General features: G+C 42.4%; 1 protein-coding gene across 1 annotated transcript; it reads right to left on the minus strand.

Moving 5' to 3' along the window:
• Positions 1–1,352: 1,352 nt before the first annotated feature.
• On the minus strand, positions 1,353–14,662 carry LOC143340001 (uncharacterized). The gene is made up of 5 exons (XM_076761577.1): positions 14,584–14,662; positions 10,529–10,647; positions 10,251–10,398; positions 8,248–8,293; positions 1,353–7,531 (listed from the first exon to the last, which is right to left on the minus strand). The coding sequence occupies exon 5, from the start codon at positions 7,223–7,225 to the stop codon at positions 2,210–2,212; it is 5,016 nt and encodes a 1,671-aa protein (XP_076617692.1). The 5' UTR covers positions 7,226–7,531; positions 8,248–8,293; positions 10,251–10,398; positions 10,529–10,647; positions 14,584–14,662; the 3' UTR covers positions 1,353–2,209.
• Positions 14,663–14,898: the final 236 nt, after the last annotated feature.

Genomic DNA, 14,898 nt, shown 5'->3' on the forward strand with positions numbered 1-14,898 from the left:
CTTAACCCAAGTCAACACCCTAAAATTTAACCATTTGTATTATGGGGATCTGCATTTTGTATCCACAACTACAGAGTCCCCACAATGTAAGTAATACATGAGCAAACACACACACACACACACACACACACACAAATCAATCACTTCCCCTGGCTGTCAAGTGATGCAGCTCCTCCTGAGAAAAAAGCCAGTTCATTGCTAAAAGCTGACAGTGCTGTCGTGCACTTCATACCTTCCATACTGTACAGCCTGCAGCGTAACAGTTTTATAGAATGAGATGCAGTTCTTACTTTTTCTCCTAAAAACAGTCTGGTGTAAAGCATTTGAAAATTCTTTCTATCTTATCTGGTAAAATACTCATTATTGTAAGAAAGCCTGCATCATTTATACTTGGGTTGTGGATTTGTTACACCTTAAATGAAGAATCTAAGTAGATTTTTCACAAGGCCAACACATTTATGTGGGCTTTACCCACATTAAGCATACAAGCCAAGTACTTTCCTAAAGAGCCAACAAATAGTCTATGGTAGCCCTTAAATATTTTTGCTTCAGGTCATATCACTCTACAAAATACAAGATTTCTTCTCTGTTGGTCTATCTTTGCAGTCACCCACAGACTCAGCTTCATGCCAAGTCTTTACTCAGAAACACGAGGCTCTGGATGAGGTGGCTGGTTGGAGGAAGCGCATCCACTGCAGGGTAACCTGTGGTGTACTTTTGTTATGATGACATAAGATGGAAAAACAGACTCAAAATAATTGCTCTGAAGACTGTGACACATGATGTGAAGCAGCCATGCCTTTCCCAGCTGATGTCATGGCTAACAATACAAACCAGATTGTGTCGTCTCAGTGTGAGCGTTTCCCTGGAAAAATCAGAGAAGAGAAAGTACTGGACACAGAGTACACTGCCAGCAAACATACACATGCAGTAATGATTTTAAAACTCAATCCACCCATGCTAATGGACATTTTTCTAATCATCACCATAACAATTTCAGTGTTGCCACAGCTAAAAACAAAGGGGAACGCCCATGTGAATAATGTGAAACTGAGCAGCCCCACCTATAGTAGACACTTTTTAAGATAGCATCCAGCAAAGTATTGTGATGAGCGTGTTCATTGGAAAGCTCCCAGCAGACTGGAATGTGGCCCTGGTCACTGAATCTTCTGTTTTTCATACTCAGCATACCTTTTCACTTATCATGGCATGTGAATGCTGTGACGGTAGGCATAACAACACAGACACAATGAGATATCATATTGGATAATCTGACAAAGCAGCAGTAACGGTGTACCCAACTTCAAGCAGAAACACTAATTTGAAACCAACATAAATCCAAAAACAAGCTCTTTAAGGAAATACTACATTTATTTATAAAACAGATATATTAAGACTTTAGATTGTCACTGTGCAAATAAGAGCAAGCACTGTATACAGCACTGTTTGATAACAATGTTAATTCTAACATAAAGTTTTATATTTCATCCCAGAATTTAAAAAACTTTACATTTTTCAAAGCAACACTCAACACTAACCCGAAGCCTATTTTCAAAAATGCTGCAAAGAAAATAAATTGTATCGATATATGCTTACAACATTAACCACAATTCATTTCAATCTTCAAAACACAGAAGAAAACTGATGAAATATCATGTTTCCATATTTATCCACATTGCCTTCAAGTAGAGGATGAAATGCAAATCTAAAAATGAGCCTTATGTGAGAATCCTAACCTTACACTGTAGTTTGATTGTTAAAACAAATTAACAGATGTACATTTCCTCACTCATGCCATGCAACTGCCCTAACTATAGATGTTAAACAACTGCTAAACAATGTTTGATATCCCTTGACTGCAGATGTGCAGTCATATATAGTGCACTGTACATATATAAATCTTTACAATTTTGCTGATAATGTCCTGCCTGCTTATTTAATGTCTTTCTGACATGGCAACAACCACCACTTCGAAAAGCAAGTCATACAGGCGGCCAACTGTCCCTTTTGAACTCATGTCTCCTTTGTGACAATGAGAGAGTAAACAAAAGACAGGATTCAGGCAAAGGTCACTTTATATAATAGATTTTAGCCCACCTTTCTTTTAATGGATTTTTCTTTCTCATGTCTCTCTCCCTTTTTCTAGATAATGAAGTCCAGGATCACAGAGAGTTGACAGCAGGGAGGATTTAAAGCGATTATTTTGCTTTCACAATTCTGTCTCTTTTTCTTCGTCCTCACCTGTTTCTAAGTAATATTCATCATCTGTTGTTGTGTCTGAGCTGCTGTCTGTAGACTCCTCAAAGGTGCTAAGGCTGGACACATAACCTCTGGATGGCAAATGCCTTCTGGAAGACTGGCTGTCCACCTGCTGTGGTGCTCCTGGTGAGCTGGGACAGGTAGGGGAGGAAAGACTGGGAGGCTTGGACATGCGTCTGGACACTGGTGAGAGAGGTGGTGTTGGAGGAGGGGTTGGAGGACCCTCTGTATCCCATGCAAAGTGACAAATGTTCATGTTTGGGCTCCAATGCTTGGCTGGCTTTGAGGCTGTGGTATTTACAGGTGGAGAAGCAGGGACTCCGGAGCTCCAATTTGCCAACCGCCTGGTCAGTGATCGAGGAAGAGATCTTGATTTCATTTTACCAGGGTCACTGGGGAAAAATGACATTCGACAGTCCTTACTGGACAGGCAATCATAATCTGCGGTCCAATCAGAAGTAACTGACCAGTGATCCAAGTCCTTGCCAGTACTGCCACAAGTCAAGGCAGATGCAGAGAGGTCACCCACACTCATGAATCTGGATCCTGTGGAGATGCGACCAGGCCCTGAGGGTCGACTGGATAGCACCGAACTCACAGAAAATGACCTCCCAGGCTCAATGCCATACTTTAAGTCTGCATAAGAGGATGCCAAGCATTCCTTGTCCTGTTCTGGACTTGCACTAGGAGGACCAGTGGATGCCCGGCTTCTTCTTGATCCCCCCAGGCTGATTCCCTCTCCTGGCTCACACGGTGAGGAGGATTCTCTGCGACGTTGCAGTTTTGGGCTGTAGAAGACACTGTCATCTGTAACATCAGGTGAGGGAAATGAGGAGAGAGGAGAAAGAGAGGAGAAAGGGGAGAAGGGGCTCCTAGGGCTGGATGAGGACTTTCCAAACTGAGTAGGACAAGCTGTAGAGGGGTTAGGGCTCCTCCCAGGACTGGGATCTCTACAAGAGTGGAACTGGTTTGTTGATTTATAATTTGTCCTGTTGTCTTTGTAAAAGTCAAACTGGTGCATTGTTGGGCTGTGAATTGTCAAACGAGGTTGGCTTTTACTTTCAGACATGTGCTCTGCACCAGCATTTTGCTCATCTTGGTCCGTTTCTGGAGTTGATTTGTCTGACCAAATGTAAAAGTTATCTCCTGCCACTGTGCACCCAGAAGCAGAGGGTGGTGTGAGAGTGTATCTGTTTTGTGTCCATCTATTCGTAAGCTCGGTTCCCTTTTCATTATCCTTCAGCACCCCCCTTTTCTCCTGCTCTTGCCTCTCTACAGTTTTGGTACTCTCAACAGTGATATCACCGACATTGCTGATGTCACTTGATCCACTAACAGAAGGTGTTTGGGAGGCTCGCTTCCACTTCCATGGAAACAACATATCATCATCAGACCGTCTAGTGCTGAATGTTTGTCTCAGTTTGTTAAGGACCTGGTCCATTTTGTTATTAGTCTTGTTGGCCTTGTCTGAGTCTGACCTTGATAAACTGGAGTTTGGTGTGCTGACACTTTTCTTCAGTGCAAACCGGCTTCTCTTTGGGCTTTTTTCATTGTTGCTCTCCACTGAAAGAAATTTGCTTTTACCCAGTACATTCATTCTTCTGTTAGAGCCTTCATCATCAGGGGGCTGACTCTCTGTTGAGCTGCTACCACTGGAGCTCTGATCTGAATGACTACATGGTTCACCTGCAGCTTTCTTCCTCTCCATTGTGTGTGACTGCTGATTTAACTTGGTTTCCACAGAAACTGGTTGCGGAGGTTTAGGTGTGGTGTTTTTTGGGGCAGCTGGAGCTGTACTTGCATTAGATTTAACGCTGTAAACCAATGTCTCAGTTACAAATGTTGAGGAAGAGCTGTGTGTCTCATCACTCTGCAAGGACTGTGAGTTGACATGAACTCTGTTATTGACAAGTAATACCCGGCTCTTCTGGCGGTCTTGGCTGTTGTTCTTGCCATTGTTATTCTTGAGTTTATCAGTTTCTGAAACCCCACACTTTGAACTTTCTTGGATGACGGTATTTTTTTGGAAAGGCAAAGATGGGGGCTGTGGTAGGCTGACTGGTGACAGTGGAGGTTTGGATGATGTTAAGGTCATGACTGCTCCTGGGCCAGCACGTACACAAAGATGTGGGGTAAAATTTGACTGTGAGGGCTGTTGGAAGAGGGGTGATCTGGGTGTTATGGTCTTAGTTTCTCCCTGTGTTGACCTGGTAGACATGAGAGTGGAGTAAGGTGTGGAGCTATATCGAAGCTTATAACCACTTGGAAATTCAGAAGGGAGGGAGGGAGGAGCAAAAGAATGGCGCTGAACTGTGCCAGACTCCACTGATAGTGTCCTCTCCTGTCTGGGTGTGGTTAAGGTCTGTCTTCTCTGGTCAGAGATCACAGTGTCACTAGGTCTTTGCTTAGATCTCTCTTGCTCTCTGGATACTAAATCAGCAGAGTCAGATGATAAGGATCGATACTTTCCTCCTTTCACCACCTGTATACTGGAGGTCATAGTGATGGGGGATGAAAGAGATGTATTTGTGGTTGGACTGCTTGATCTTTGAAAGGAAAAGATGGATGGAGCATTAATGCTTTGTGGAGACCTGGAGGGAGATGGAGACCTTGTTGGAACTTGAGATGGCTCTGACATCTCAACTGTGATGGGCTCAGAATGCTGCAGATCCACCGAATCCTCCCATGTTACTCGTCTCACTCTCTTTCCCTCTATGTTGGGGTGTAGTTTCTTTACGTCTCTTTCTTGGTTACTTGATAATATTTTCCCTTCCTTAGGGTTGGAAGTGTCTGAGCAGTTGGGGCTGGTAATAACAGGCGTGGCAGGGGGGGTTAAGAGAGAAGAAACAGTGATAGTGGCGGGAGAAGATGCAAGGACAGGAGTGACAGGAGGAGTAAGTAGGGATGGGCTGGGGGCAGTTGTGACTGCAGGATGGCTGCCAGTGGTAGATGAAGAGATGGTGGGAGTAGTGGATACAGAACTGTAGTTTGTTTTAGAGAAAGTACTGACTGTGGGAATCAGGTTGGACACAGTTTTAGGGTGGAAAGGCTTGGGAATGGAAGCGTAGCTTCTTTCAAAGCCCATAGGTGTGATGTTGGCTGTGTTGGTGAATTTGGCTATTTGGGAAGAAGAGCCTGTGTATGATGAAGCATGGATATTGGTCTGTGAAGCAAATGGATGAGAGTGAAAGGAGGAACTAGTTTTAGAGTTTGGGGTTAGGGGGAGACCAGAGGCAGTTTTAAAGGCCTGACTATTGAGAGTGTTGGTGGTAATAAGCGAAACAGATGGTTTGGTAAACTTTTGAGAGTCCTTGTTGTGAGGGGATTCGGTGGTGCTGTTGGTTTTGGATGTACGATGATTGTTACTGTATTTGCTGCTGCTCTCAGTGGGTGTATCTGAGCTCCTGGGATTTAGCAAAGTAGGTGGTAATTCAGTTGCATTTGCTGTAAACAAATCATTACTTACATCATGTTTGGTGAGATCTTTAGGGTGACTCAGCGCTGTTTCCATTGTAGCCCTGCTAATTTTAGAACCAGAGAACGCATCAGGCAAGCTGTGAGGTTTTGGTGGTTCTGTGACTTTTAAATTGAAGCCATATTGTGGTTTGCCAAGGCTGTCTGATTCTTGGTCAGGTGAATCCTCAGCATTTCTTTGTTTGAAATTTTGACTTACTCCCTGTGTCTTCATAACAATGTTCATGTTACCTTTGTGAACTGACTCTGAGATATTACCATTTTCTTTGTTATTGAGGATTTGATTACTAAATCTTTTGCTGTCATTCAGACTTGAAGAGGCCAAGTCACTTTTACCATTATACCGTGGAACTAAGGGTATGTTTGGCTTGTCTCTGATGTTCATTGTATCATTGCCCATTAGAGGGGAACCACCTTCCTGGGTAACTTGTTTCCACCAGGAAGTGGATGTCAGGGTGGTCCTTCTAGGGAAGGAATGAGTTTTTGGGAGTGCAGAGTGGTCATATGGGGAATGCCTGGGTGAACAGACAGAGGTTTTTGAGAATAAGTTTGTACCTTTGTCTGAACCCCTGCAGTTCAGTTGCCTCTCTGATTGTCCTCTACTTAGAAATGCCTGTTTGGAACATGAAAGACTGGACTGGGTCCTATTTGTTGCTTGAGGTTGTTGGGTAGAGTGTGCGTCTTCTGCTTCTCTGTCTGTGGGTGAAGCTGAAATGAACCTTGTTTCAAACATGGTCCTTTCTTTGTGATTGGAGGACGATGGGGAAAGGATAGGCCCAGTTTCAGTTGTCCTATGGGAAATGGTCAATTGAGAGACTAGGGGCTTTGACCTCTCTTGCACATTACTATTGTCTAACGTTTGAGAAAGGTGTGTTGGGAATAACTTTCCATCTCGGTCACTTGGTGAGTTGCACAAAGGCAAAGGTTTGATCTCAGAGAGGGTTGAGGCTGCATTAGAGTTCCTGCCATTGGAGTTGACTCTTCTCAAAGACAGAAGAAGACTGCTTGTTGTTGGCTTTGAGCTTAAAGATGACAGTCCTCCTTGATGACCAGTTGGCAGATTTCTCCTTTGTTCATTTGGGTCAAGGGAGAGAGGTGACACAGGAGATAGAGTTGTGGCTACAGTGCTTAAAGCACCTGCATCTGTTTGCCTATTGTCCATCCTTCCAGAGTTAACGTCCAAGGAGACAGTCTGAGTCATTTTTCTCTCTGGTTCATAGTCCAAGCTTGCAAGACCACTCTTAGTTGAACAGCCAACTGTATTCCTCCTGGTAACCAGAAATGGCACCCTTAATTGAGCTTGTGATCCATGAGTCAAAGACCTGTCCACAGTTTCCTGAAAGCGTTCATGTGTATGGTTTGCCGCAGTGTTTGTTACATCTTGTAAACCCCCCTGGGCTTCCAAATTGCCTGTTCCCTCAAATCTTTTGGTCCGTCTTAGTCGGCCACTCCAGTGTGGGGCAAGAACTGTTACCACACTGGAAGACAGCATGGTTCTAGTAGAGTTGGGTAGTTCCACAAGATCAGTGTGTCTCTCAAGCTTTGTATGATCTTTTATATTTTCTCCATTGTCAGTCCTGGGTTGTGACCCATATGGAATGCACACGCCTTTACGCTCATGTAGTCCAAACTCCCCATTTGAGAAACTGTGATTTGCAGTTAAGTCTCTGGTAATCTCCAGTTCATTGCAAACAGCTGTGGCAAGCTCTTCTTTCTTCTTTGCTGATATCCTTTCAGATAATGTACAGTCACTGGCTACGTTTATAAAGGTGTCTGATGGCGATGTTAGTCCATGAACCTGTCAAGAGAAGAGGAATTACTGCAAGTGACCAGATATTGTATACTAATCTATTTTCAAGCCATCTGGAATCTGAATTACAAATTAATACTTAAAAATATTTTTTTGCTATTTCTAAATATTTTTTTTTTCCATCCAACAATTCATATGAACAGCCAATATCCCATGCTATATCTTTGTAACCACAGATCAAATATATATGAACTCTTTTCATATGTCAGCTTCAGTTTATTGTATCATACCAATGCAAATTACTTGCACACTAAAGTAAATGCTTTCTGACATTTACAGTAAGTATGTAGCAGTGACCTGCTATCTGAATTGCAAATTGAGTGTTCGCAGGAGCCAGCACTTTGCTGCGGCTTCTGTTCCCATGGTGGAGCTATTTAAGAGACTCAGGCCTTGACAAACAGGTTGTTCTGAAAGACACAAGAGATTTCCAAGGACACATTCACACACCCTGTTCCTTCAAACTCTAAAATAACAATCGATCTCCTATGTTTTCAAGAGTAAACAATGCCAGTTATTATGGTGTGATGTTTTCATAGACAGCTGTTTCGTGTGGTTTTCAAAGACTTCAGTGGCTTTTAACTTGTTACCTTAAATTAAGTACTGTAAGTATAGACTGGTTGGGAATATACTGCACATTTTAATGATTCTAGCACAAGTCCTAAAACATTATGATATTAATGATTAAGACTGTGGCTGATTCTTACCTGACATCTGCTGTTCTCAGTCTCAGCCCTCTGTGTTTCAGTTGAACTGGTAGAACAGGAGAGGGAGAGAAGACATAAACCAATTAGGAATACTTGTTAGGATTAGAGCTGTCACAGTAAATTGGACATAATGTACAGTATGCAGTAAGTGTTACATTTACCCTGCATATGACCTATGAAAAAACATAATAAAACAAAAATAAGACAGAGACAGTCTCTGATTATGATGGATACTGTATGGTTGCTGTGGAGCTCCATATTTGTTTCACAATAAAGGGTTGCAGATACAGGTTTATTGTTATTGTTGTAAGTGTTATGTGCAGCAACAATGAAGGCAGTAAGGGATATGACAAAGGAGTTAATAATGAAGTGAGTTTCGTTTGTGTTCATCGTACTGTTCTGTCTTCACAGTGAATTTACTTGCAGTGGTATGTAATGGACATTATATAATAATGAATTGCCCAGTGTTTGCTGTTGCGATAAGGGACAGACAAGGCTTCATGAGCATTAGAAGCAAACAACAAAGAAAGCTCTGAGCCTGATAATCAGGGTGTGAAAATAAACTGTTTCATAACTGTATTGCTGAGATGATAAACTGTAAGAGCTATTAAAATATCTCAGCTTTAAATTTAAACAATCATTTCTGCTTAAAAAAAAAAATCATTACATGGACACCCGTCTTCCTGTGCTCTGCTGTCATGTTTTTGTGCAGAGTGAAGTATTTGAGGGATCAGATGTCTAACATTTGCCACAGCAATGCTGATCAACAGGATGGTCGGCATTCCTCTCCTCTGTCCCTCTCTCTTCACTAAACAGTTTTCCCACTGTCACATGTGCACTAAAGTCACACCTCATGAGAAATTATGACAGCACTTACAAGCTATTATCAAGCTATGTGTACAGCACGCACACAAGATCACACACTCAGTACAACATGTCTATATAGGGTCATGCTGGATGGCATGGAAAGATTGCAGGTGGCTAGCAGACAGTTAAGGGGTGTGTTCTTTCTTGAACCACTAAAGCTTGTTCAATCAATGACCTCTTAACAGGGCTGCAATCTCTGGCACACGTGGCATCACGCATAAGCATGCAAATATGCTTAAGGAAAACATGCAGCAGATACTCATACAAACGATCTCCACCACATGCAATATCAAAAACAGTTATGTCCTCATAAACCAAGGCAACAATTCTAACTTAAAACTAAACAACCTAAAATGACTAATACACACAAGTCCAACTTACTCTTATGGGTCACACAGTTAGGTGCAGTTCCTTGTTTATACAAGGAGCTGACTTTTCTGAACAGTGTGTCACTGACTAAAGCAGGCAGATAGGGTTCAGTGGTTCAGTTACTGTTTGACTAAATGTTAGAGAGGACTTGTGATTTGACATCTGAGATTGATGCCAGATGTACCTGTTCCTCAAACCTCACCAGTGAAGACGAAAACACCACACTGTTGTGATAGTTTAAATGAATGGAAAGACACTTAATACTGGATATTAAAAAGAAACTTGACTGACAGATGAAAACACTGCCAGACCTGATAAACCTTGCATTCTGCTGCACTATGATGATCGTACTATGAAAATTCAACACAAATATCAGGTCCTAGCATTGAAACTTGCTTGCTGTGTAATTAAATGATTTAGTATCACACATTATGTCCCAAGTATGTATCACATCAACATGATACTGACATAAAATATTGTCATATGCCAGATGACTCCCTTCCTGTTTTGAAATATATAAGCAGACAAAAAAGCTTAAAAAATCTTAAGAAGGTTAAAAGAATAGAGACAGTTTGCATGAATGCGCAACCAAACAAATCTGCAGGAGCCTGTATGGCCAAAGATCCCTGATGAATGTTTAAAGTACTTGTCTAAACCCGTCTCAAGAGCAGAGTGGATCAATGTTCTTCCTTGAACCATGGCTCAGGGTCAGCACTGAATTCTATTAACACTTGTGGCAGAGTAAATGGACTCCTTTCCTTGTTTACCTTTGTAGACAGGGGTCTAAATTCTTCTTGAGTCTGAAGACGAGGCGGGAGGTGAATCTGCGGTCAATGGGCTTCAGGGTCTGGACCTTTGAATCACCACAACGAGCAGCCTCTTCCTGTCTTAGCCTATCCGCTCTTAATATTAGTGCTGTAACAGATTCAGAATAGGGGATTACGTTGTGATCACTGCTGTGGAATGTCAAATAATTAAGGCTGGATAAACCACTGACGTGTATAGACTTCATGTGTCATGTGTCTGATGAGGGTGTGCATGTCACCTTGGTGTGTTTCTTCTTGTCTGATGGCTGATGGGCGGCACTGCTGTCCAGTTGGGGTTTCATCACCACAATGGTTCTCTTGCTTGAACCTTTCAGCGGATGTTTCAACCCGCTCTTCTCTAAAACACACACACACATACACGCACACACAAAAAAAACCTTTAAGACACAACAGCTTGTGTCGTCCAAACACAAGTCCAATCCCAAAGACATCCAGTTTACTATCACACATGATGAAGAAAAGCATCACGTCTGAGTTGGAGTTTGGAGTTTTTGTTGCTCCATTTCTCCTGTAATCGAATTTAATTAGAGTGTAATAAAAATTAAATCTGAGCTAAAGGTTCATCAAACTAAAATCAAGCAGCCTTGCCTCCCTCATCTTATCAGTTCCACCGTTCTGGACTGATAAGCAGTGGTTACACAACAATTCGGCTCTGCTCACTCCACACTTTCTTTTACAACTAGAGCACGGAGCTCACACACCCACTCACAGTCACGAACGCATGCATATGCACATTTACTGCTGCGAACCAGCACTGAACCCACGCCAGTGTGCCAACTGCTGAGCATGATGATGACACCACAACACAGATGAATGTACGCGCTGCTGCGACCTTTGATCGTAAAATATAACAAATCCATAACGGGACATTTCAGTGTCCCCGTCTCTCTTTTTAATCCAGGTCAGCTGTTTCTAACTGGATGGAATTCGCTACTGAGGATCCAGAGTCTTTATGTAACCTGCAGTGTTCTGTGTGATCACAAAGTGTTTTGATTTCTCTTTCTTGACCTTTTTTCAGAACATGGATCATCTCCACCTCTCCCTATCCACCTTGCCTTCAGGGGTGACTCAATGGCCTCATTAGAGCTTAATCTCTCTTAGACTATTATAAAGGTCTGACATGACATGACACGAGAGAGAAACAGAGAAATAGGAGGAGGGAGGGAGAGAGAGAGGGAAGGAGAACTTCATGCTCTTCAACAGATACTTCAGTGCCAAAGCCTTCCATGTGGATATGTGTTTGTAATCCTTCCTCTCCCGGAGGCAACAGAAGAAATCATAACACATCGCAGCATTTTCAGTGCTTATAAAGCTACAAGTGATGTCTGTGATGGTGGAGCATGAGGGGCAGTCGTCTAAACAGCATTACCACAGACATAAGCCATGCAGTTTATGTAACAGTCTACGTCATTTGAAGGAAGCGACAGCGGTGCTGAGACATTAATGAAGCAGTCCATGGTTCAGAAGGTTTTGCAGCCTTTTTAAATGGGCTCACGTACACCTTAATTTTATCCCTTCATTAGGTGTGAGGGCATTTCAGGAACGGTTTGATGTTAAGGCGGGAATGTAGCGGTGCATTCTGGTGATTAATCTGCCTGTTAAAAGTCAGAAATTGTGAAAAAGCCCATCACAGTTCTTGTGTCGTCCTACCAACAGTTCACAATAATCAACTGTACACGTTTGGTGTTTTGGCATGAAAAATGATGAAATCGATTATCAAAATCGTTGACTTTTATTCCTCTGCTGACTGACAAAAAACTTAAGCGTGCACTTGTTTCAGCCTGAACAGCATTTCTGTGGCTGCAGCTGTGAATGCATACGTACGACACACACTGATCCTGTGCAGGCTTGGTCTTATTTTTGTGTTTGTACCAGAAGGTTTGGTGAGGTTTGCATTCGTACTACCTTTTACATAATTCTTTTTATTGATTATTGATATTATTGAAAAGAATCAACAGACTAAGTGACATGGAAAATATTTATCGGCTGCAGCCTCACTTTCAGCTAGCTTTATCTGCTAATTTGCTTCACAGTTTTTCCATAATTCCACCTGCACAACTTGCAGCCAGCTTACCACAGCTGGAAGATTACAGGTTATTGTGACTCTGACTCCAAAAAAGTTTGGACACGGTGTAAAACGTAAATAAAAGCAGAAGGAAATCATTTGAGAATCAACTGTGTTTACTGACGATAGTTTGATGAAGTGTTCTTGAGCCCATGTAGTAATATTCTTCATACAATCATGTGTTCACAAAGTGGTGAACCTCTCTCCATCCCTGCTTGTGAACGACTGAGCCTTTCCTGAATGCCTCTTTCATGATACTATCACCTGTTACCAATCAACCTGATTACCTGTGGAACGTTCCAAATAGGTGGAGCATTCCATATCTTTGCTGTGTTGCTGCATCAAATTCAGAATAAGCAGATATTTACAAAAATCAATGAAGTTAATATGGTAAAATAACATAGTCTGTTTTTCTCGGTTTTATATCGTTAATCAATGGTTGCCTTTGAGTTTGAGACAGTGAGTCAATCAAGCGAAGGATTTAAAAAGGTCATTTTTGGCTCTGGGCCATTCTTCCCTATTTTCTAGTGTTTAATAGACATAACTAATTGACAGAAAAAACTGATAGATTAATTGACAAAGAAAATAATTGTTGGGTGCAGTCCTACTTGTTTCCAATATATTAGGGTGAAAGGACATCATTGTTTAGCATGGATTGAATTCAGTGTGTTTTAAGGTTAAAGTTAATATGCCTCTTTGAGAGGAAAATCCCTGACATTAAACTCTGGCATTACTGACCTCTAATTCTGTGTTGACAAAACATGAGCAACCTGCAACCTCTAGTCAACAATACAGATGCGTAACATGCATATTCTCCGGCCTGCGTGAACAGCATCTCAGTTTGTTTTGCTACTTTGCAAGTTTGTGACTAATTGTTATCTCTGACAGCCTCTTTGGGCTGCTCCATTGTGTGCGGTGTATCTCACACAAGCTTGTTGGTGTATGCTTCACTTGAAGTCAACCTCAATGTGGGTGTGTGCCCGTTGTATCTGCCAGCAAACACTTACATAACCACAAGGCTCCAGCCTGAACCAAAGTGTGGGTGTGTGCTCAGCACTGACAAACGCATGCAATGTTCCAACTACAGCAAATGATTTACACCCTAAACTTCGTTTTAAGACTCATCCAAAGAGATCTTAATGGCTTTGTAGTGACTTCACGAGTGGTAACAAAAGGTTGCCAGGGCAAAGTGAGACTTGTTCTGTTTGCTGTCACACCTTCAGTGTCTGTCAGACCTCCAGGAGAGCGTCCGCCTATGGATGCGTGTACAGTAGATAGGTTTAGTGGGCATTATCAGGAGGATGTGTTGATAATTAACAGAGGCAGAGCTCCAGACATGCGCAGGCAGCTGCATTGTACCCATGCTGTTAACTTTGTTAAACTTCAGGCCTGGATGTGCATGTATGAGCTTGCCTATCAAGCCACTGAGGCTGAACTCGAACCCACCAGGCTGATGATGCTGGCGCGCAGTATCTGGTTTACAGAGTTAGTTATGTAACAAATGCAAAAACACATCCAAATGTGCATGTCAGGTATAGTAATGGATGGAGAAAAACATCAGAATTAATATATTGTACTACAGCTATCAGTCCAAACAGCTAAGTTGAGACTGTGTTTAGATTTTTCCAACATTCAACATGTGGACGTTAACTCGAGTCCGTATACGTCACGATTTATGAGCGAGAAGAAAAGCATGTCACACCAAACCTCAGTCAAAAATCCGCCAACTTGCGTAAACCACGACTAAGGGCAACACAGGTTCTATATAAAAAGTTAGCAGCTACTTTTGATCAACACGACAGATACGTTCATCCAAATTAACATATAAAACACATCGGAGTAAAAAATCGACTCTCTTCACAAGTTACTCCCGCCTCCTTCTGCTGTCAAACGCAGCATGGTGTGCAGTGTCGAGCAGTGAACCAAGAGTCAAATACGGTAATACTGAATAAGCTTAGTGCCGAATCTATTCAAATCTGGTCATGAATCGTGAGACGTTTTCGTTTGACTGTTGGGGGACGTAATGTTTCCAGTCACGCTTCGCGTTCGGCGAATGTCTCCGCGTTCCACACAACAGGTCGCACCGCCGCTAAAACGTCTCCAAACAGGGACACAGAAAGTGCGCAGCAACATCAAACACGCCGATAAGAAGGACAACAAATAACAAACTTGCTGTTAAAATACACATTTAAAGACATTTGAACGTACCTAGCGGTTGTAGTCCGTGCTGCTCCTGCTGTCCAGAACAGAGGCGTAGCTGTCTCTCCTCCTACAACTCTGAGCTCCAACTCTCCTGCGTCACTTGTTGACATCCTATTTTAACCGGTTCAGTAAGATTTCACTATCCAGATTGACGACACAATGCATCTTGAAAAATACAGAGTGGAATTTACTGATCAGGCCAAGTACACGTCCATGGTGCCAATATCTCCGTGGAGGTCAAAGTTCAACACCTTTCAGACAGGTGAGCGGCGCCGCAGGTGCGAGCATGAAATGACTGCGTCCCTGTCCAGAAAAGTTCCC

Source organism: Chaetodon auriga, chromosome 21, assembly GCF_051107435.1.
Source record: "Chaetodon auriga isolate fChaAug3 chromosome 21, fChaAug3.hap1, whole genome shotgun sequence".
NCBI lineage: Eukaryota > Metazoa > Chordata > Actinopteri > Chaetodontiformes > Chaetodontidae > Chaetodon > Chaetodon auriga.

Excerpts from the sequence above, each read along its gene's own strand:
- LOC143340001 (XM_076761577.1), bottom strand. The coding sequence starts at position 7,225 with ATGCTGTCTTCCAGTGTGGTAACAGTTCTTGCCCCACACTGGAGTGGC.